Below are 24,626 nucleotides of genomic sequence, written 5' to 3' on the forward strand. Positions count from 1 at the left end.
TAAAGTATCTCTTGCGGGATTTCAAATTGTCTTCTGAGAAGATCACGTCTCGTCTCCCTAGTATGCCTCCCCAAGATTTTTTTTTTTATAATAGAGAGATGTGATTTCTTACCACCGTATCACTATGGGAGGGGTATCGTCTTTTAATATTATATCTATATAGTTTCAGGTTACTTAAGACACTGCCATTACAAAAGGACTTGTTCCAACCAGGGAGCTAGTGCCTCCTGCTGGATAGAGTCACCTGACAGAGCCAGTGCTGTACAAAGGGTTAACAGGTACCGCGATTGCAGCCGTGATCTCGTACCTCTCGACTTCATCCCAACTCAGCACAACTCAGTCTTATTGTCATTTATTCACACACATAGTATATGATTGAATGAAATTTCGTTCCTTACTGTGCCCGGTGCCCTGGCAAAACAACAACATACTGTACATTTAACATACGCCATAACATTACTAAAACAAGAGCAACAATACAATATAACGAGACAAAAGACGCAGGGCTATAGAGCTTGACCAATGCTCGAGATCCATATTAAAGAGTGCAAAGTGACAGTCCATAATTATATGAATGTTATAGGGTTACGATACTGGGTGATATGTAGGAGTTCGGAGGTCTTGGGTGGGTTAAGAAGCTGTTCCAGGACCTGGCCGTGCTGCTTCTAATGCTGCCGTATGTGTGACGGACAACTTCCACAATGGTGTAGGCTCTACGCAGGCAGAGTGTCTGAAAGATGATTGAGGAGAGGGAGACCCCTATGACCCACTCGGTGGTTCTCACGCCTATGGGCGTTGCTGTTCCCAAACCACACAGTGACACAGTTTGTCTCCACTGTTCCTCTGTTAAAGGTGGTAAGAATGTAATGTAAAACACGAGATGAGCTTCATGCTCCTAAACACTCACACTCCTCATTCCTTGTCCTGGCACTCATTGCTTGTCAGCTCTCACGCACACAGAGCCACCCATACAACGGCTTTGTCAAGGCAAGGACTGACTCGCTTGGCATGTCACACTACAGGACTGCAGGTCCACCGACTTGCTAAGATTACGCAGATGAAGGCCGCAACTTCTTTGCTAAAGTCAGTCACCTAACGTCACAAGGCCTTAAGACAGCAGGAGAGTGTTACTGGCACACAGCTCCCTGCCTTCCAAGGACATATATAACACACGCTGCCCTAAAAAGACAAACCACACTGCGGCCATTTGGCTTACTATTGTTACTATCCCCCCCAGTCCATTCAGCACTTGCACCACGTGATTCCAGGATCATTTATACGCCTCAACAGTCTCTCGTGCTGACAACTTCATGAGTGGACCTAACTTGTGTTTCTCGTACCTGTCCTCTGATGTTTTCAGTGTCTCGGTCACTCGTCAGTAGGAGACGCACAAGTAAGGGTCTCTCTGTTCTGTGCACACATACCGGTAAACCTGACCTTGAAAGGGAAAGCACTACTGGTATTGTTCCAGAACTTCAAGCTATTTTGGAATTGGTGCTGTGAAGGCTAGGGGGTACCAAAGAGCCCCAAACCCCAAGCACAAACACACAAGACAGTCCTGGGTTCAAATAAAGAGTACTAATTAAAGTACTGTGCCAACACAAGTTGCTTTTCTCCTCCTCTCACCCAGTCGAGTGTTGCCTTCCTTCCTCACCACTCCAACTCGCCTGGACAAGGTAGTGCGGCCCCTTTTATTGAGGACCCAGGAGTATTTCCAGTGCTTGTGCTCTGGAAAACACTTCCAGGTTGTATGGAAGTTCTAAATAGTAGGCAGAGTAATTTCCAGCAGGGCTATGATATTGGACTACAAATCCCAGCATTCCCTGATGGTGTCCGAACAGGCTTTGATAACCAGGACTGCTACCATCTGGCTAAACAGTACTTAGAGACAGTCTTTCACTGTCCTCCTCTTTTATCCCGGCCAGGGGAGGAGTTGTAAGCATATCCTGTCCATCTGCTGGGGGCTTCCCTTCTGGGCAAGGAACCTTCTTCTCTCTTGGGCAGGATGTCCATCCCTTCACCTGGGGGCCTCCCATCAGGGTAAGAAACCTTTCTCTCTCACTCGGTTGTGATGTCTGTCCATCTACCTGGGGCCTCCTATCCAGGCAAAGAACCTTCACCTCTCCTGGGTGGGATGCCCGTCCATGCCATATGGCATTTACAGTGCCTAATGCAGAGTTGGTTCCTACTTTGTGCCCACTACTTTCAGGACCCTGATCTGGATTAACCTGCTTCAGAACAGAAGTATAGATGGATGGATGGATGGATGAACAGTTGTCCACTCACCACATTTAAATTTTTCTGATTTAGGAACTGAGAAGCTGCTAATGAAGTTGAAAGCCACACAAGCATTCTATTGAATAGTACAAGGACAGATTAGGTTTAGTATTAACGAATGAGTCAACATGCTGAGAAGGACAATTCTGCAGGGCACAGAGATTCGTTTATTGGACACTAAAAGAATGGAAATCCCCCTCGACTGTGAGCAACTTCCTCAAAGTTTTGGCACTGGTTGTTATTCTCATCACAGAAGGCAAGGCAATTGGCTTCTAAACTTCTCTTATTCTCCTAATCACTTGGAAAACTGTTTCTGTTTAAATGACACAGGCAAGGAGACCACCGCAGCGTTAGAGGTGCGCTCAATTCAGAAAGCCTTCAGACCCCGTCGCTTGCTGCACACTTTATTGTATCACAGATTTCATTTTAAGAGGACACATTTGCCATTTTCTACCCATCAGTCACCCACAATGATAATCACCCACAATTCTACCCTCAATAACCCCTAATGCAGCGGTTCTTAAACTATGCGGCTTGCCCACCCCTGGCGTTGAATAAATGAACAAGACATCAAAATTAATTTTTAACATTTTTAGTTCAAATTTAAATTTGAAAGCATATAATCACAACGAATGCATTATAACTAAAATTAAAATAAAACATTTCTAAGGCATAGATCTAATGAGTAATACAGTACGTGCCTGCTTTAAAGTACACAGCCTGTGCAGGTTTGGTTTCATATTCAAGATATCGAGACACTCGGAGCTCCTTTTCTATTTGAAGTTTGTTTCTACGACAAGCGGCGCCGCCACCGCTGCTGCTGCTTTTATAGTCGCGTATTTTCAATCCAGATATTTTGAGACGTATCAGTATCTGTCGCGAACATTCGGGTAACAGGAGATCAGGTGATAATAAGCCGCGACTGCACCACATTGGCAGCGTAGACAATATTGCCAAATTGAGTTACATAATTTACTGCGTATTTGGGTTATTTTCATGATACAATCTACCTAACCTGCATGTCTTTGGACTGTGGGAGGAAACCCACACAGACACGGGGAGAACATGCAGACTCCACGCAGGGAGGATCCCGGACATGAACCCTGGTCTCCTACTACTGTGCCACTGTGCCTCCCCCTGTGAATAAGTGGGTTTGGAAAATGGATAGATTAAATAGAAATATTAATAAATATGCAACAGTATCACATTTAACTCAAAAATAAATAATTAACAAGCAGGAAATACAAGAAGAAGTGTGATGAAAGTTTAAATGGTACATCAAGACCAGAGCTGCTGACCACAATGACGTTTGGTCACATAGCGTAGCCTAAGAACAGTAATCAAAGTTATAGCTTTGTTGTAGTTTGGTGTCATCATGTTCCCTTTTAGATTCTTTATTAGGTAGACTCCTAGGTTCTTAAACTGGAGTTTGCAACCCATTTTGGATCGTGTGTTGTCTGAAATTGGGTTTGCGCAGAGCCGAGATCCACAGCTGTACGCAATTGGAAAGGATCACAAGCAGATTAGGGTCACAAACGACGTCTTTCTGCTATGCGGTGGTAAGGGGGACCAGGGACGACTGTTAACACCGCTTCTGATCAGGTGGGTGGTGAATGTGTCCGAAAGAACTTCCCCTTAAACGTTATGTTTTATTTTCAAATTAAAATAAAACGTATCAAAACAACAACATTTATTTATATAGCACATTTTCATACAAAAAGTAGCTCAAAGTGCTTTACATACTGAAGAAAAGAAAAATAAAAGACACAATAAAAAATCAAAATAAGACAACATTAGTTAACATAGAAAAGGAATAAGGTCTGATGGCCAGGGTGGACAGAAAAAACAAACAAAAAAAAAAACTCCAGACGGCTGGAGAAAAAAAATAAAATCTGCAGGGGTTCCAGGCCACGGGACCGACCAGTCCCCACTGGGCATTCTACCTAACATAAATGAAACAGTCCTCTTTGTAGTTAGGGTTCTCACGGAGTCACTTGATGTTGATGGTCATACAGACTTCTGGCTTTTAATCCATCCATCATTGTTGGAACAAACGGTGCTTTGAGTAGATGGTGGTGGCCACCACCACAAAGAAACCGGAAAAGGAAACAGAAGAGAGAGTGAGGGCTAGTACAGATTTTAGAGCCACCATGAATAGTTATTATAATGAGTTGGATATACAGAGTATGAGAATTTTAATTACAGCGAAGTTATGAGAAGGCCATGTTAAAGTAATGTGTTTTCAGCAGTGTTTTAAAGTGCTCCACTGTATTAGCCTGGTGAATTCATATTGGCAGGCTATTCCAGATTTTAGGTGCATAGCAGCAGAAGGCCGCCTCACCACTTCTTTTAATTTTTGTTCTTGGAATTCTAAGGAGACACTCATTTGAGGATCTGAGGTTACGATTTGGAATATAAGATGTCAGACATTACGATATACACTCACCTAAAGGATTATTAGGAACACCTGTTCACTTTCTCATTAATGCAATTATCTAATCAACCAATCACATGGCAGTTGTTTCAATGCATTTAGGGGTGTGGTCCTGGTCAAGACAATCTCCTGAACTCCAAACTGAAGGTCAGAATGGGAAAGAAAGGTGATTTAAGCAATTTTGAGCGTGGCATGGTTGTTGGTGCCAGACGGGCCGGTCTGAGTATTTCACAATCTGCTCAGTTACTGGGATTTTCACGCACAACCATTTCTAGGGTTTACAAAGAATGGTGTGAAAAGGGAAAAACATCCAGTATGCGGCAGTCCTGTGGGCGAAAATGCCTTGTTGATGCTAGAGGTCATCGGAGAATGGGCCGACTGATTCAAGCTGATAGAAGAGCAACTTTGACTGAAATAACCACTCGTTACAACCGAGGTATGCAGCAAAGCATTTGTGAAGCCACAACACGCACAACCTTGAGGCGGATGGGCTACAACCGCAGAAGACCCCACCAGGTACCACTCATCTCCACTACAAATAGGAAAAAGAGGCTACAATTTGCACGAGCTCACCAAAATTGGACAGTTGAAGACTGGAAAAATGTTGCCTGGTCTGATGAGTCTCGATTTCTGTTGAGACATTTAAATGGTAGAGTCAGAATTTGGCGTAAACAGAATGAGAACATGGATCCATCATGCCTTGTTACCACTGTGCAGGCTGGTGGTGGTGGTGTAATGGTGTGGGGGATGTTTTCTTGGCACACTTTAGGCCCCTTAGTGCCAATTGGGCATCATTTAAATGCCACGGGCTACCTGAGAATTGTTTCTGACCATGTCCATCCCTTCATGACCACCATGTACCCATCCTCTGATGGCTACTTCCAGCAGGATAATGCACCATGTCACAAAGCTCGAATCATTTCAAATTGGTTTCTTGAACATGACAATGAGTTCACTGTACTAAAATGGCCCCCACAGTCACCAGATCTCAACCCAATAGAGCATCTTTGGGATGTGGTGGAACGGGAGCTTCGTGCCTTGGATGTGCATCCCACAAATCTCCATCAACTGCAAGATGCTATCCTATCAATATGGGCCAACATTTCTAAAGAATGCTTTCAGCACCTTGTTGAATCAATGCCACGTAGAATTAAGGCAGTTCTGAAGGCGAAAGGGGGTCAAACACCGGATTAGTATGGTGCTCCTAATAATCCTTTAGGTGAGTGTATAAAATGGGGCGAGATTATTTAAGGCTTTATAAACCATAAGCAGAATTTGAAAGCTAATCCTGAATGACACAGGTAACCAGTGTAGTGACATCAAAACTGGAGAGATGTGTTCGGATTTTCTTTTCCTAGTTAGGATTCTAGCAGCTGCATTCTGCACTCGTTGATAATGATTTATGTCTTTTTTGGGTAGTCCTGAAAGGAGTGCGTTACAGTAATCTAGTCGACTGAAAACAAACGCGTGAACTAATTTCTCAGCATCTTTCAGTGACATAAGAGGTCTAACTTTAGCTAAGTTTCTTAAGTGAAAAAATGCTGTCCTAGTGATCTGATTAATATACGATTTAATATTCAGGTTACAGTCAACAATTACCTCTAAGCTTTTTACCTCCGTCTTGACTTTTAATTCTAATGTATCCAGTTTATTTCTAATAGCCTCATTGTATCCTTTATTGCCAATCACTAAGATTTCAGTTTTCTCTTTATTTAACTTGAGAAAATTACTATTCATCCATTCTGAGATACAAGTCAGACATTGTGTTAGTGAATCAAGAGAATCGGGGTCATCAGATGCTATTGATGAATACATTTGTGTGTCATCAGCATACCTGTGGGAGCTCACGTTGTGCCCTGAGATAATCTGACCTAACGGAAGCATGTAGATTGAGAAGAACAGCAGACCTAGGATAGAGCCTTGTGGAACACCATATTGGATATCATGTGTCTTCGAGTTGTAATTACTACAACTAATAAAGAATTTTCTCCCTGTCAGGTAGGATTCAAACCAATTTAAGACCCTGCCAGAGAGGCCCACTCATTGACTAAGGCGATTTCTAAGAATATTATGACCAATGGTGTCAAATGCAGCACTCAGATCTAAGAGGACGAGAACAGATAAATGGCCTCTGTCTGCATTTACCCGCAAGTCATTTACTACTTTAATGAGTGCAGTTTCTGTGCTGTGATTTGTTCTAAAACCTGACTGAAATTTATCAAGAATAGCATGTTTATTGAGGTGGTCATTTAACTGCATAATGACTGCCTTCTCCAGAATTTTACTTAAGAAAGGCAGGTTAGAGATGGGTCTAAAATTTTCAAGAGCCGAGGGGTCGATACTATGTTTCTTAACTAGGGGTTTAACTACAGCAGTCTTAAGACAGTCTGGGAAGACCCCAGTATCTAATGACGAATTTACTATGTCAAGAACATTATCAATTAGCACGCCCAATACTTCTTTTAAATAATTTAATAAAGACACTCTACCAAATATTAACCTACATAAATGTCAGATATTGCCCGTTTTTCCTGCTCTTCACTACAGTAGTTATACATCGAAGCATTTATTTAATAAAGTGACCATTAGTGCAAATACAGCATTTAAATGTACATTACAGTTGCTATATAGGTATGTTAGGTGACGTGGTTAAAGTCACACAGTGAGTCCGATTACTGCAGCAATCCATAAAGCGAATAAAATATATAGCTTATCATTGCCACTGAAACAGCACTTTTCTAAAGTAAGGCAGAGTTTAAAAAGTGGTTAAGGCGTAAAAGTCACGGGTTTTCATGCAGAAAGCTGCAACAACTGCACGCTCTAAGACCAAAACTCAAACGTGCAGTGCTGTCATTTATACATTTTTAAATGATAACTCACTTACAGAATAACAGAGAGACAGATAGATAGATAGATATGAAAGGCACTATATAAATATATAAAGCATTAAAGATAGGTAATAATAATGATAAATTTTATTTATATAGCACCTTTCCCATGCTCAAGGCACTTACAGTGGTGTGAAAAACTATTTGCCCCCTTCCTGATTTCTTATTCTTTCGCATGTTTGTCACACAAAATGTTTCTGATCATCAAACACATTTAACCATTAGTCAAATATAACACAAGTAAACACAAAATGCAGTTTTTAAATGATGGTTTTATTATTTAGGGAGAAAAAATCCAAACCTACATGGCCCTGTGTGAAAAAGTAATTGCCCCCTTGTTAAAAAACAACCTAACTGTGGTGTATCACACCTGAGTTCAATTTCCGTAACCACCCCCAGGCCTGATTACTGCCACACCTGTTTCAATCAAGAAATCACTTAAATAGGAGCTGCCTGACACAGAGAAGTAGACCAAAAGCACCTCAAAAGCTAGACATCATGCCAAGATCCAAAGAAATTCAGGAACAAATGAGAACAGAAGTAATTGAGATCTATCAGTCTGGTAAAGGTTATAAAGCCATTTCTAAAGCTTTGGGACTCCAGCGAACCACAGTGAGAGCCATTATCCACAAATGGCAAAAACATGGAACAGTGGTGAACCTTCCCAGGAGTGGCCGGCCGACCAAAATTACCCCAAGAGCGCAGAGACGACTCATCCGAGAGGTCACAGAAGACCCCAGGACAACGTCTAAAGAACTGCAGGCCTCACTTGCCTCAATTAAGGTCAATGTTCACGACTCCACCATAAGAAAGAGACTGGGCAAAAACGGCCTGCATGGCAGATTTCCAAGACGCAAACCACTGTTAAGCAAAAAGAACATTAGGGCTTGTCTCGATTTTTCTAAGAAACATCTCAATGATTGCCAAGACTTTTGGGAAAATACCTTGTGGACTGATGAGACAAAAGTTAAACTTTTTGGAAGGCAAATGTCCCGTTACATCTGGCGTAAAAGGAACACAGCATTTCAGAAAAAGAACATCATACCAACAGTAAAATCTGGTGGTGGTAGTGTGATGGTCTGGGGTTGTTTTGCTGCTTCAGGACCTGGAAGGCTTGCCGTGATAGATGGAACCATGAATTCTACTGTCTACCAAAAAATCCTGAAGGAGAATGTCCGGCCATCTGTTCATCAACTCAAGCTGAAGCGATCTTGGGTGCTGCAACAGGACAACGACCCAAAACACACCAGCAAATCCACCTCTGAATGGCTGAAGAAAAACAAAATGAAGACTTTGGAGTGGCCTAGTCAAAGTCCTGACCTGAATCCAATTGAGATGCTATGGCATGACCTTAAAAAGGTGGTTCATGCTAGAAAACCCTCAAATAAAGCTGAATTACAACAATTCTGCAAAGATGAGTGGGCCAAAATTCCTCCAGAGCGCTGTAAAAGAATCATTGCAAGTTATCGCAAACGCTTGATTGCAGTTATTGCTGCTAAGGGTGGCCCAACCAGTTATTAGGTTCAGGGGGCAATTACTTTTTCACACAGGGCCATGTAGGTTTGGATTTTTTTTTCTCCCTAAATAATAAAAACCATCATTTAAAAACTGCATTTTGTGTTTACTTGTGTTATATTTGACTAATGGTTAAATGTGTTTGATGATCAGAAACATTTTGTGTGACAAACATGCAAAAGAATAAGAAATCAGAAAGGGGGCAAATAGTTTTTCACACCACTGTAGATAGACAGACAGACAGACAGATAGATAGATATGAAAAGCACTATATGATAGATAGATATATAGATGTGAAAGGCACTATATGACAGATAGATAGATAGATAGATGTGAAAGGCACATATGATAGTATTTATCAAATTCTCAAATCCCGTTTCATGTTTTCTCCATTGTTGTACATTTTTAAAGTTCTTCTCCACCCCTCTTGACTTTTTTCCACTGTATAATAACTAATCACATCAGCGTTCTAATTTACAATACACAACTATGGGACAGGCTAAGTGTATTTTATTATTTCTGCAGTGTTATAAATGATTACATTAATGTTGACAGTTGCCACAGAAGCAGCCCGTTTCATAAACACTTCTATGGTTCTTTGATACTGTGTTGTAATAAGGTAGAAATATACAGTATTTTATGCAGAACAAGGGTGAAATCTTCATTTCGGGATATGGCTGAATGAGTCGGCTCTTGTTGCAGCTCTCCAGTGTCCAGACCCTGACTGGTGGCCTTCAGGACATGTGAGCCTTCCAAACAACAAAGCGTAAGAACCCTTCAGGCATTAAGAGAAGCACAGAGTCGTGCAGCTAACTCAGGCCGGCCGGCCAGCCCTGACACTCGCACTTTCTGTGTTGCGTATTTGACACCAAACAATGAACGACTGAACTGCATGGCTTTCTGTTTGTTGAACATGCCGCCTTTTCAGGAGGTGAAGTATTGCAGTTTGGCCGACCAGTTTTACAAGGCTGTGCCTCCATGTGTGTTGTTTAAGTTAAACAGCAGGCTATTGCACAATGTCTTGTAGCTGCACTTCTGCACGCTGCCAGCGCCTGTTGTCATGGAGCTCCAAGCCGTCAGTTGTCAGAAGCACCATCTTGTTTAAGGGCTGTGTGGAATCTGAGGACAAACAGCTTTCTCTGAGTGACTCTACTCACAACTCCACGGCCACTAGCAGCTCACTCTGCTGCACACACATCCAAACCCTCAATGTGGGTGCCCCCTGCAGGCCATTAAAGACATAATGATAAATGGCCAAGTGTCCATCAGAGTAGACGTGCCAAGGTGACGTGGAGTGATGGCCTCTAGGATGCTGTCGCACAAATGAAAAGTACAACTCTAGAGTGGTGTGCCCTACTAGTCACGTACTTAACTCTCATTCACAATCCTAATCTGCAGACTCATCTGAATACACCTGCACCGAGTCACACACACACCAGCACTCCATGCTCATTCACACACACCCGTGAGGAGTCACACTCTTACACAAACCTGCCTGTTCATGTACACTCAAATGCATGCACTCATTCATGAATAATCACACTCATGTAATCAGGTACATTCCTTCTCATGCCAGCTCAAACACGCACACTTACATACTTTATTTTTACACACGCACACACACATTTCTCAGACAAGGCTAACCATCTTAACAAACCATGAACACTCACACAGAATCCCCTCTTGCACAGTGGCTCTTCCAAATGCTCATTCATGCACTTACACTCCTCTTCACACGTGCACACTCACACAGTGTCACACGCACACGGCAGCTCACTCATGCACTCTCTCACACACACACACACACGCACACTCAGTCATGAGGCTCTTACACAATCCCTCTCACGCCAGCTGACTCACACACACACATATATACTCATCTCTGTACTCGCACAGAATCCCACTCTTACACAATCCCTCCTTGTGACGACTCACAGAGAAACCCAAAGCCACGTTTAAGCACACATACACAATCACACACATTTGCACAGGATCCCATGCTTACACAATCCCTTTCACACTCTGGTCTTCCTTGCACACTCTCCCACTCACATCCAAACGCACATGCAGTATTCACATAGTCATGCCCACCAACACAGATTCTCATCTTAACTGTGCACACTCACACATAAACACAACTTCACATTTAATCGTGTAAAATTACATTCACACTGCATCCCATCTCAAGCATTCATATACACCTGCTCATTCACTCAAACTCACACTCGTCTTCACACATTCACACTCAGCAATGCATAACCTGAGCCCACGTGTGCTGAACCCCATCCTTGCAGGCTCCCTTACACCAGCTCTTTCTTGCACACTCTTAAATGTGCTCGTGCACACACACACACACACATATTTCTCTTTACACAATCATTCACCAGCACGCTCACACTCACACACTCTTGCAAACTCCCCATCACACCAGCCCACTCACACAGCCTTTCTCCATCTCTCTTGCAAACCTTCAATTACACTGTTGCACACTCACACACAAAATTACACCAGCCAACTGACAGAATGCAAAAATACAAATAAGGAACTGATTCTTGAGTGAATTTATAACAAGATTTATTTCTCCTTCCTGTGTCGAGGAAACATGCTTCTTCTTTTTTTTTTGTGGCTTACTTATCAGTTCTGTTTCATTGTTTCCTTTGGTACCACACATCCACTTTCCAGTCTTTATGGCTGGCGTCTTTATCCGAGGTGACTTACAACATTTATGATACAACCTGTGACATTTCTTTTGCTTTTTCAATAGGAGTGCAGGCAGGTAAAGTGACTTGCTCAGGGTTACACGGTGTCACCAGTGGAATTTAAACTCACAGCCTCAGGGTGTGAAGTCCAAAGCCTTAACCACTACATCACACCGCCTGCCTGTATATATACAGCGAACCTCACCCTCATTATTTATATACGACAAGCCTCATCCTTGAACCCAGCCACAGGAGATGCACAAATCAGTGTGTTCTTCGTGCCGTTCCCAAGCCCGGATAAATGAGGAGCGTTACGTCAGGAAGGGCATCTGGTGTAAAATTCTGCCAAATCAATATGAGGACAATAATACAAATTTCCATACCGGATCGGTCGAGCCCCGGGTTAACAATGTACTGTTAGCCAAACAGGGTGCTGTTGGCCAAAGAAGAAGAAGAGAGAAAAGGGGGGAGACGTGTCTGGAGGCTGGAGGAGAGGAGGAAAGTAAAGAGAGTGGAACTGAGGGTAGGAACTTTGAATGTTGGCAGTATGACTGGTAAGGGGAGAGAATTAGCAGATATAATGGAGAGAAGGAAGGCTGATATATTGTGCGTACAAGAGACTAAATGGAAGGGGAGTGAGGCCAGGCAGATCGGAGGTGGATTCAAATTGTTCTATCATGGTGTGGATATGAGAAGAAATGGGGTAGGAGTTATTCTGAAGGAACAGTATGTCAAGAGTGTTTTGGAGGTGAAAAGAGTGTCAGACAGAGTAATGATTATGAAGCAATGGATGAGAAAGAAGATTTTTGGAGTGAGTTGGATGAAGTGATGAACTGTGTACCCAAGGGACAGAAAGTGGTGATTGGAGCGGATTTCAATGGGCATGTTGGTGAAGGGAACAGAGGAGACGAGGAGGTGATGGGTAGATATAGTGTCAAGGAGGGGAATGAAGGTCAGAGGATAGTGGATTTTGCCAAAAGGATGGACATGGCTGTGGTGAATACGCATTTTAAGAAGAGGGAGAAACATAGGGTTACGTACAAGAGTGGAGGAAGATGCACACTGGTAGGTACATCCTATGCAGAAGAGTCAATCTGAAGGAGATTGAAGACTGCAAAGTGGTTAAGTGTTGTTAGGCAGCATAAGATGGTGGTCTGTAGGATGATGTTGGAGATCAAGAAGAGGAAGAGAGTGAGGGCAGAGCCAAGGATCAAATGGTGGAAGTTGAAAAATAAAGACTGCAAGGTTGAGTTTAAGGAGGAGGTGAGACAGGCACTGAGTGGCAGTGAAGAGTTACCAGACAGATGGGAAACTACAGCAGATGTAGTAAGGGTGACATCAAGAAGGGTGCTTGGCGTGACATCTGGAAAGAGGAAGAAGGAAAAGAAAACCTGGTGGTGGAATGAGGAAATACAGGAGAGTATACAGAGGAAAAGGATGGCAAAGAAGAAGTGATATAGTCAGAGAGATGCAGAAAGTAGACAAGAGTACAAGGAGATAGGGCGCAAGGTGAAGAGAGAGGTGTATGATGAGTTGCAGACAGGTTGGACACTAAGGAGGGAGAAAAGGACCTGTGGCCTCTAAACAGAGAGACCGAGCTGGGAAAGATGTGCAGCAGGTTAGGGTGATAAAGGATAAAGATGGAAATGTACTCACAAATGAGGAGAGTGTGTTGAGCAGATGGAAAGAATACTTTGAGAGGCTGATGAATATAGAGAACGAGAGAGAGAAGAGGTTGGATGATGTGGCGATAGTAAATCAGGAAGTGCAACAGATTAGCAAGGAGGAAGTAAGGACAGCTATGAAGAGGATGAAAAATGGAAAAGCCGTTGGTCCAGATGACATACCTATGGAAGCATGGAGGTGTTTAGGAGAGATGGCAGTGGAGCTTTGAACCAGATTGTTTAATGGAATCTTGTAAAGTGAGAGGATGCCTGAGGAGTGGAGACGAAGTGTACTGATGCCGATATTTAAGAATAACGGGGACGTACAGGACTGCAGTACCTACAGGGGGATAAGCTATGGGAAAGAGTAGTGGAAGCTCGGTTAAGAAGTGAGGTGATGGTTAGTGAGCAGCAGGATGGTTTCATGCCAAGAAAGAGCACCACAGATGCAATTTTTGCTCTGAGGATGTTGATGGAGAAGTTTAGAGAAGGCCAGAAGGAGTTGCATTGCGTCTTTGTGGACCTGGAGAAAGCATACAACAGGGTGACTCGGGAGGAGCTGTGGTATTGTATGAGGAAGTCGGGGGTGGCAGAGAAGTATGTAAGAGTTGTACAGGATATGTACGAGTGAAGTGTGACTGTGGTGAGGTCTGTGATAGGAGTGACAGATACATTCAACATGGAGGTGGGATTACATCATGGATCGGCTCTGAGCCCTTTCTTATTTGCAATGGTGATGGACAGGTTGACAGATGAGATTAGACAGGAGTCCCCATGGACTATGATGTTTGCTGATGACATTGTGATCTGTAGCGAAAGTAGTAAGCAGGTTGTGGACACCCTGGAGAGGTAGAGGTATACTCTAGAGAGGAGAGGAATGAAGGTCAGTAGGAACAAGACAGAATACATGTGTGTAAATGAGAAGGAGGTCAGTGGAATTACGAGGATGGAGGGAGCAGAGTTGGCAAAGATGGGTGAGTTTAAATACTTTGGATCAACGGTACAGAGTAATGGGGATTGTGGAAGAGAGGTGAAAAGAAAGTGCAGGCAGGGTGGAATGGGTGGAGAAGAGTGTCAGGAGTGATTTGTGACAGACGGGCATCAGCAAGAGTGAAAGGGAAGGTCTACAGGATGGTAGTGAGACCAGCTATGTTATATGAGTTGGAGACAGTGGCACTGACCAGAAAGTAGGAGACAGAACTGGAGGTGGCAGAGTTAAAGATGCTAAGATTTACATTGGGTGTGATGAGGACGGACAGGATTAGAAATGAGGACATTAGAGGGTCAGCTGGACGGTTAGAAGACAAAGTCAGAGAGGTGAGATTACGCTGATTTGGACATGTGCATAGGAGAGATGCTGGGTATATTGGGAGAAAGATGCTAAGGATAGAGCTGCCAGGAAAGAGGAAAAGAGGAAGGCCTAAGAGAAGGTTTATGGATGTGGTGAGAGAGGACATGCAGGTGATGGGTGTAACAGCGCAAGATGACGAGGACAGAAAGATATGGAATAAGATGATCCACTGTGGCAACCCTTAATGGGAGCAGCTGAAAGAAGAAGAAGAACAAGCCTCATCCTAACCTTAATCATTATTTTTCCCACTGGACTCTACCGATCTTATTTCTTTGACATTGCCACACTTGAACATTTGCTGTGTTTCAGACCCAACGATGCTGGCACTGCCTCCACCTTCACGTTTTTCATTTTCTCTTGTTTTCTCAGCCATGCACCCGTGAGGCCAAATTTAAACATTTATTTTCATTCAGACTTCAAGCTTGCAGCCCCTTCAGACAGACTGGGCTGCTGAGAGCGCTAAACGTTTATTTAGCAGGGTGGCCGCTTGTTACACTGTGAGCGCAGACTGCAACACAAAGCACATGCACAGTGAGTGCCCAAACAAAATCTATGCTTGTTGCATCCCGTTTGTTGTCTCCTATTCTGCATAGCTAACAATGTCACAGCAGAGGATGTGAGACCCGTTGACCAAAAGCGACGAAGGAAGGTGCAAGTGCGATGTTTTCATGAGTCAGGGTTTTTGCATGTCTTCCTGGCATTTTGATTCATACTGTAAAAATGGAATCTACGCAAGTGAAAAGTATTTATACTGTAGCATGAGACTAAATCTTGTTTTCCTTATTGTAAGAATGAACAATTTATCAAGCAATGTGTATTTATGATTATTTAGCTTAATTTTGGTTACCCCATTGGTAGATTTTTTTTGCTAAATAAAAGCAAAACAGCTCCCATTTAAAGGTGTTTTTGCATATGCATGTTTTTGCAGTATGGTTTCTTTGTTTTCTACAGACACCACCATTTTGCGCATTGTTTAGCGCATGTTTCTTCTTTTTTTTTTTTTCTCATGACCCAAGCTTGCCCTTCTTAGTGTCTTTGAGATCCAGTCCATGATGACTGCTAGATCTCATTGCTTTGCACCCTTGGAGGATTGATGCCGAAGTCATGGCGGAGCAATGTTGACCATTTAAACAACCCGCCGCAGCCCATCACGAGGCACTTTACAAACTGTACGCGACCCATTCCCATTATATACCCTGGGGGAGTCAGAAATCTACTCAACCCTACTGTCTTAACTCCCATATCAATTTATTCATAATGTTCATTTTGGAATGTCTGATTAACATTTGTTACATATGTCAAAATTAATGTATCTCTGGGCCGGATTAAGATCTTTAGAGACCATGAGCACTTCAGATGTTGGTGTCACCATTGAGCTGCACTCACTCTCAGTGGATGACTGAACGGGACAGTCGACATGACTAAGACAAGAACGGTCACGTGAGCCTCGGTGGACTGTGTGGCAGTTACCAGATTCTAATTTTGCTGTTTTGCCATGATTAATTAATACATATCATTAGTTCATATTACTACTACTATATTTTATTATTATTATATATGTATGTCATTTTTTCATGTAACATGGAGGCCTCTTTTTGTGGAATGTGGTCGAGCTGCATCATATGGTCCATGGTAAATCCAGCAATGGAAAATTTCTGTGGCTCCCCACTTCCCTTTGATGCCCTGAGTTTACTTCACTTAATGATTAATTCAGCCCTGGTGTATCCACATCCTGCCCAAAAAGTAATTTTATTGTGAGGACGCTTCACTTTCATGGTGTATGGTTAGAAGGTCTGATCGTTGGTCTCACAGGACACTGCTGTTTTTTTCTTGCCACCTCTCTATGAGTTTTGATCGAATAAGTCACAAGTGAATTTTCATCTTTTTGCCCTTTTTTAACTGCTGTACGACCACATGACTGAGGGGCATAAATCTGATTACTGGTCAAGTTCTAGTGCTTTAACTCTGTCACATCAAGTCATTCTCATATCCTAGATTTTTTTTCCTTTCTAAGGATATCAGCCAAATGATTTGGAAGTCTAAAACAGACGAGTTATTTTCAGTCTTTCACTGTTTTCTCTTCACTTTCCTTTCAAGTATTTAATTAAGTCCAATAGTGCATGATTTATAATTTGATACTAACCCTAACCCTCACCTATTCTGTTTCTCTTCTCGGTACTCAAATGTGGCACTTGGTGCCACGGCCCACCTGCCAAGTTGTTTTGCCTGCCTAAGGTAAAGTCATCCCTGATGGAGGATTGCAGGAATCGTGGGAAAGAGGGGTCCTTTCATCTGATAAGCGCTATTTCAGCTATGGAATGGCCAAATGGGGGAGGCAGCTTGATGAAGGAGGTCTCCAGGGGTCTAAAAAAATCCAAATTCTATTATGTGATATCATCTTCTGTTAAATTCTACTCCGTACTTCTAAAATTTTTATTTTTATACTGTATTGAGGATTTTTTCTGTTCTGTGTATTGTATTGGCCCCCTTGGAACGTACCTGGAAAGGGGTCTCTTGTTAAACTGCCTTTCCCAAGGTTTCTTCCATTTTTTCCCTACAAGGGTTTTTTTATTGGGAGTTTTTTCTTGTCTTCTTAGAGAGTCAAGGCTGGGGGGCTGTCAAGAGGCAGGGCCTGTTAAACACTTCTTGTGTGATTTTGGGCTATACAAAAAATAAATTGTATTGTATGATAAATACACACAGGAATACATGGTTACAAGCTAAATGGAGAAATGCTGTTTTTTTGTCATTTGCATCTTATTGCTAATAAGGAGCAATTAAAAACCAAGACTACAGCTGTTTAAGACTAAAATAAGCAAAAAGGGTTCAAAATCTTAACGAGCGAGACAACTAAAGTGAAACAGAAATGTTATTTGAGTAATCAGTGCTTCTTATTAAGCAATTGGGTTGGAACAAAAACCTGCAGCCACTGCGGCCCTCCAGGAACGACTCTGTCCACCCTTGATTTAGTCTATCCAGTCTTGAATGAGGTTATATGTGGTGGTTAAAATGCCGTTGCCCATAATGAGGTCGGATCTCGCACTCTCCTAGAGGCTCATGGGAGATTGGCCTGAGCAACCACAATCTCAAAATACGTTGGCACCTATGCAAAAACAAAACGGCATTGTGTAATAACCTAAAGAAACAAGAAATGTTTAATCAAAGAGATACAAAAACAAAACTACCTCAGAAACGAATTAAACAGAGCAAAAAATCCAGGAAAAGATACAAATAAGACCAGACCAAGGGGACACCCACGTAACACCTGGCTTTGGAGGATAGAGGGTAGGACTGGACTGCGTGTCTGCCTGGGGGGTTGCCAACCGGGATCCCAAGCTGTTTTGTTATATGGTGGGTGCGGAAACACGCGTACCAATGCATGCTTCCCAATCCGACCTGACCTGACCTGGGCCGGGGGTTTTAGACATTTTAGGCTGAAATTTTTAGGACTTCGGCCTTCATTGAAGACTGAGACCTTTATTATATATTTAAACCAGAATCACAACAGTAAAACCTAACAGGGACTGAGGATTATGGAGGCTGAGAAACATGTCCTAAGAGGTCTCCTGGATAAGCCCTTAATAATTTTTTTATATCAGCTGACTACAGTACTGAAGATTCTTTTTCTTTCATGCATTAACAACTGAATTCTTCTCTGTTTTACACCAGGGTCGGTGTATGAGGTGTCTGGCAATGAGGTCTGTCTGTCTACTGGAGACTTGGTGAAGATAATCAGCGCTGAAATCATCAAGGCATCCTGTGAGGATGTGAACACAAATGACACCTTTGAGCTGCCATTGGACTTCAAAGGTAATGAGCTGGCCTGCCTGTTGAACACTGGGTCAGTCACACCACTGATCTGTTAAAATAGAAATGAACTGTGGGCAGCACTGCATCACCATGGATGCCTTACAGTTTAACTCTTTTAAAAGATATTTAGCAAATGTTGACATTTATGTAATGATTACTGGACCCACCTTAGCAAAAGGATGTGTTATTGTGTCTATCTGTGTGTCCGTCCTGTTGCTATGTCTCTGTCATTCCAAAAGGTGCCACATCACAAACATTTTTTGTAATAAAATGCACTGCATTTTTCATTCCAACAGCTGGGATATCACAAACATTAGCACTGCTTTTAGGAATCCCATATCAAACGGCAGATACCAGAGACATAAGGATTACATGGTGCACTGCAAACATTAACATAGAGGTCTTCACTGACTCTTCACTTACATTTTCACCCATTTTAGAGACGTAGCACAGCCAGTTATGATATCAATTATTATTATTATACTATATAATGTTCTTTTCTTCTTTCTGCATTGCACTACTTTACATTTCTATTTTGCCTCAAGGTGACAGGTATGGTATTTTCATCAATGCTTCTGATTATGCAGCAGGTGACAGGATGTGTGATGTCATGATGGCAATCCTACAGTCATGTGAAAAAGTTTGGGAACCCCTCTTAATTCATTGGATTATTGTTTATCATTGGCTGAGCTTTCAAAGTAGCAACTTCCTTTTAATATATGACATACCTTATGGAAACAGTAGTATTTCAGCAGAGACATTAAATTTATTGGATTAACAGAAAATATGCAATATGCATCATAACAAATAAATTTGGGCACCCCAACAGAAATATTACATCAATACATAGTTGAGCCTCCTTTTCAAATATAACAGCCTCTAGATGCTTCCTATAACCTTTGATGAGTGTCCGGATTCTGGATGGAGGTGTTTTTGACCATTCTTCCATAAAAAATCTCTCCAGTTCAGTTACATTTGATGGCTGCCAATCTTGGACAGCCTGCTTCAAATCATCCCATAGATTTCCGATGATATTCAAGTCAGGGGACTGTGATGGCCATTCCAGAACATTGTACTTCTCCCTCTGCTTGAATGCCTTTGTAGATTTCTGGTGATTGTCTTGTTGGAATATCCAACCCCTGTGTAACCTCAACTTTGTGACTGATGCTTGAACATTATCCTGAAGAATTTGTTGATATTGGGTTGAATTTACCTGACCCTCGACTTTAACAAGGGCCTCTGAACTAGCCAAACAGCCCCGACAGCCTGATGGAACCTCCACCAAATTTGACAGTAGGTAGCAGGTGTTTTTCTTGGAATGCAGTGATCTTCTTCCGCCATGCAAAGCGCTTTTTGTTATGACCAGATAACTCAATTTTTGTCTCATCAGTCCAAAGCACTTTGTTCCAAAATGAATCTGGCTTGTCTAAATGAGCATTTGCATACAACAAGCGACTCTGTTTGTGGCGTGAGTGCAGAAAGGGCTTCTTTCTCATCACCCTGCCATACAGATGTTCTTTGTGCAAATTGCGCTGAATTGTAGAATGATGTACAGATACACCATCTGCAGCGAGATGTTCTTGCAGGTCTTTGGAGGTGATCTGTGGGTTGTCTGTATCCATTCTCACAATCCTGCCCATATGCCGCTCCTGTATTTTTCTTGGCCTGCCAGACCTGCTGGGTTTAACAGCAACTGTGCCTGTGGCCTTCCATTTCCTGATTCCATTCCTTACATTTGACACTGACAGTTTAAACCTCTGAGATGGCTTTTTGTAGCCTTCCCCTAAACCAGGATACTGAACAATCTTTGTTTTCAGATCTTTTGAGAGTTGCTTTGAGGATCCCATACTGTCTGTCACTCTTCAGAGAAGAGTCAAAGGGAAGCACAACTTGCAATTGACCACCTTAAATACCTTTTACCACTCGTGATCGGACACACCTATGAAGTTCAAGGCTTAACAAGCTAATCCAACCAATTTGGTGTTGCAAGTAATCAACATTGAGCAGTGACAGGCATAAAAATCAGCAAAATTACAAGGGGACCCAAGTTATTGCACAGCCAGTTTTTCACATTTGATTTAATTTCATACAACTAAATACTGCTTCACTAAAAATCTTTGTTTGGAAAACACACTCCAGTACTCCGATGTTCCTAGGAAATGAAAGACATACCACTGTTATCTTTTTTTGTTAAAAGGAGAGCCAATTATTATCCAGACAGAGAGGAGTTCCCAAACCTTTTCATATGACTGTATCTATGATGGCGGCTTGTGTTGGCCCTGTATGCAGGCTTTCAATAAAACTAAAAAATTCCACAAAGAATTGCAAGATTTATTGTAGTTAGGAAAAAGAATCTTAATAATCTTTTTCTCTGCTGTTTTGACCTCATGTTTTTGATTAACATCTTGATTTTTTTGCCAGATATTTTGACATTTTTGGCTAGGACCTAAGCTAGTCTGTTCAGTTATTGCTTTAGCTTTTTGTCTCCCAGTCTGGACACTCCTTTCCAATTTTAAACTGGCCTTTTCCTACAATTTGGTCACAATAAACTCAGGGTTTAAATAGCAATAGGGTGTTTATTTGCTTTTAAAATAGTTGGTTTAACTAACAGTTGAATTTAAGAAATAGTTTTTTTTTTTTTACAGTAAATCTTAAAATACTACCAATAATTCAAAGTTCTTTTAAGTAAACTATGAGCTTTGTAAAATTCCAATTCTATCTAGTATGGAATCCCACTTCTGGCACCTTTTTATGTTTTTCTAGTTCAGTTTTCAACATAATGTCATCATCTATGTGATCTTTAGAAAAGGAAGGAAAAGTTGGGACTGAATGGCAGAATCGCAAACAATGGCAACCAAACAAGCAGATACTACATGAGGGACAGCAAGGTCATTTTTTAAAAATATTTTGAGATTTTGCCCAAACTCTATTACACAAGTAGTTTTCTGAACTATAAATACAAAAATCTTTTAACATCAGAATGTGACCCCCTGATAAGGACTGCTCGGTCTCTGTACGACTGGTGTCAGAGCTTGGTCCGCATTGCCGGCAGTAAGTCGAACCCGTTTCCAGTGAGAGTTGGACTCCACCAGGGCTGCCCTTTGTCACCGATTCTGTTCATAACTTTTATGGATAGAATTTCTAGGCGTAGCCAGGGTGTTGAAGGGGTCCGGTTTGGTGGACTCAGGATTGGGTCACTGCTTTTTGCAGATGATGTTGTCCTGTTTGCTTCATAAGGCCGTGATCTTCAGCTCTCTCTGGAGCGGTTCGCAGCTGAGTGTGAAGCGGCCGGGATGAGAATCAGCACCTCCAAATCCGAGAGCATGGTCCTCAGCCGGAAAAGGGTGGAGTGCCCTCTCAGGGTTGGGGGCGAGATCCTGCCCCAAGTGGCGGAGTTTAAGTATCTTGGGGTCTTGTTCACGAGTGAGGGAAGAATGGATCGTGAGATTGACAGGTGGATCGGTGCGGCATTCGCAGTGATGCGGGCTCTACATCGGTCTGTCGTGGTGAAAAAGGAGCTGAGCTGTAAGGCAAAGCTCTCAATTTACCAGTCGATCTACGTTCCTACCCTCACCTATGGTCATGAGCTATGGGTAGTGACCGAAAGAACGAGATCGCGAATACAAGCGGCTGAAATGAGTTTCCTCCGCAGGGTGTCTGGGCTTTCCCTTAAAGATAGGGTGAGGAGCTCAGTCATCCGGGAGGGGCTCAGAGTAGAGCCGCTGCTCCTCCGCATCGAGAGGAGTCAGATGAGGTGGCTCGGCCATCTGATCAGGATGCCTCCTGGACGCCTCCCTGGTGAGGTGTTCTGGGCATGTCTAACCAGGAGGTTGCCCCGGGGAAGACCCAGGACACGCTCGAGGGACTATGTCTCCCGGCTGGCCTGGGAACGCCTCGGGATTCCCCCGGAAGAGCTAGAAGAAGTGGCCGGGGAGAGAGAAGTCTGGGCATCTCTGCTCAAGCTGCTGCCCCCGCGACCCGACCTCGGATAAGCGGAAGAGGATGGATCAGTGTAAGCACAAGGCTTCCCACATGTTAAACATGTTTAGAAAAATGTAAGAGGTCAGGTAAGCAACCCTTAATTATAGGTGACACAGTCCAGAGAGTCAAGAAAGCCATAGTGTCCAGGATTTGAACTTCTAACAATGAATATTTATATCGCGTTTCGGGACTCTTCATCAGGGCAAGACAGAGTGGAAACTAAAACCAAATCATTTTCACATCTGAAGACGCTGCATAAATACATACTGAGAAAGGAGTATTCACAAAAAAAATACAAGATATTGGAACACGTCTCAGGCAAGGAGTCTACAATTTAAAATAACAGCCATCTCCACTCCACTAACTAGTTAACAGATTCTGGTGTGCCCATTAGCCCAACACATGAATTCATTTCAATTTAATTAACCAAACAAGCAGGCCATACTCAGGCTCAAAGTCTTTAAGCTCAAAGTTGGACAGAAAAGCAAGTGACTGAGATACAAATGAGCCCTATGAGTTAAGAGGGACAAAAGGCTGTCGTGCAAAAGTCAATGCCCAGTGTAACGTACAGTCAGCTGGGATGCATCTATTGTGAAAGGACCAGGGGAGAGAGTGTGGTCTGGGCATTACCTCCCCCGGGACTCTAGAGGGCAGCCCCCGGGTTGATGTGGCTCCACGGAATCCCGTAGGGCATGCTGGGAGTTGGAGTTCACTGCAGCCCTGTTGGGTTCCGTGGGTGCCACCATGGGGAGCTGTGCATACGGCAGAGCCCTTCATGGCAGGAATGCTGCCACACCCGAAAAGAGATCACAAGACACCTGGAGCACCTACGAGAGCTCTATAAAAGAGTTGGGAGATGAAGAGGAACAAGAGAGAAAGAAAAGAGAAAGAAGACAAAGCCCTGTGGTTATTAGTTCCTTACTGGTGCTTTGTACTGTGCTGCTGTGGGGAGGCGAGGGAGAAGCGCTTCTCCACTTATAATAAATGTGTGTTGTGTACAAACCTTGTGTCTGGTGTCTGTCTGTCTGTCTGTCTGTCTGTGTCAGGTTTGGATGGTTGCTGCACCCCCTGCAGGCCACACCAGTGAAACAAAACGTCAAGGCACCAAAAACAAAAAGAAACCAGAAGCCAAAGCCTAAATTAAGCAATACCTTTACCCTGGTAAATGTTTATTTACATGGAAGTTGTCCCTTTTTATTTTGAAAGCTCGAACTCAGGGTGCAGCCATCTTTATTATCAGTGTTGGGGGGAGATAACATGTTAAAAGTAATGTGCGTTACATAGTAACATTACTTTTTAAAGTAACGACTAACGTTAAGCAATGCTTATTTTACTGAAGTAAAAATACTTGTAAGAAAGTTTAGTAATGTCACAACCCCAACTGGAAGAGGTTGCCTGTTCCCATGAGACTTTGTAATCCGCCATATTGGTTTACCTGCAGTGTCGCAGGCCGTGTTTGTCTAGCTGGTCTTTACACTACTGCGTGTGCGTGTCTAGGATGGGTTTTGTTTCCTCTGTGATCATGAGTCGTCCATGTACAGCAATATCCATGGTACCAGTGCCAGGATATCCACCATAACTGAGTTCATACATAGGATGAAAAGCAGGGATGATAGTGCCAGGCCTTGGTGGACACCTACTCGGATTGGGAAGGGTGGGGACATCGCACTGTGAACTTTAGCGTAAAGTAAATGTAACCTAACAACAAGAAGAGGCGCTCCATACGATGGAAAGGAAGATGTTCTGATGGTCTCTCAGACTCACAAGCTGGGACCACGCCATGAATGTGGACATTAGGAGAAGAATGCCAATCACTAAAAAGATGATAGAGGCTCGATTGAGGTGGAATGGACATATCTTGCGTAGCGAAGAACAGATAGTGGCCAAGTTCTTTCTTCGTCTCAGCCCAGATGGCAAGTGACCACGTGGAAGACCCAAAAAGTGATGGCTCGACAGAATGAAGGAGGACATGTGATAGAATGACGTCAACTGGAACGACACCATAGA

At 42.8% G+C, this 24,626-nt stretch overlaps 1 protein-coding gene across 2 annotated transcripts in view; it reads left to right on the forward strand.

The window, feature by feature from the left end:
* Window positions 1–24,626, forward strand: part of themis2 (thymocyte selection associated family member 2) — a 115,328-nt gene that overhangs the window by 61,940 nt on the left and 28,762 nt on the right. For both annotated transcript variants that reach the window (XM_039739837.1, XM_039739838.1), the window contains exon 2: window positions 18,498–18,638. In XM_039739837.1, the coding sequence (XP_039595771.1) occupies window positions 18,498–18,638 (141 nt within the window). The remainder of the gene's footprint in view (window positions 1–18,497; window positions 18,639–24,626) is intronic.

Source organism: Polypterus senegalus, chromosome 17 (genome assembly GCF_016835505.1).
Source record: "Polypterus senegalus isolate Bchr_013 chromosome 17, ASM1683550v1, whole genome shotgun sequence".
NCBI classification, from domain to species: domain Eukaryota; kingdom Metazoa; phylum Chordata; class Cladistia; order Polypteriformes; family Polypteridae; genus Polypterus; species Polypterus senegalus.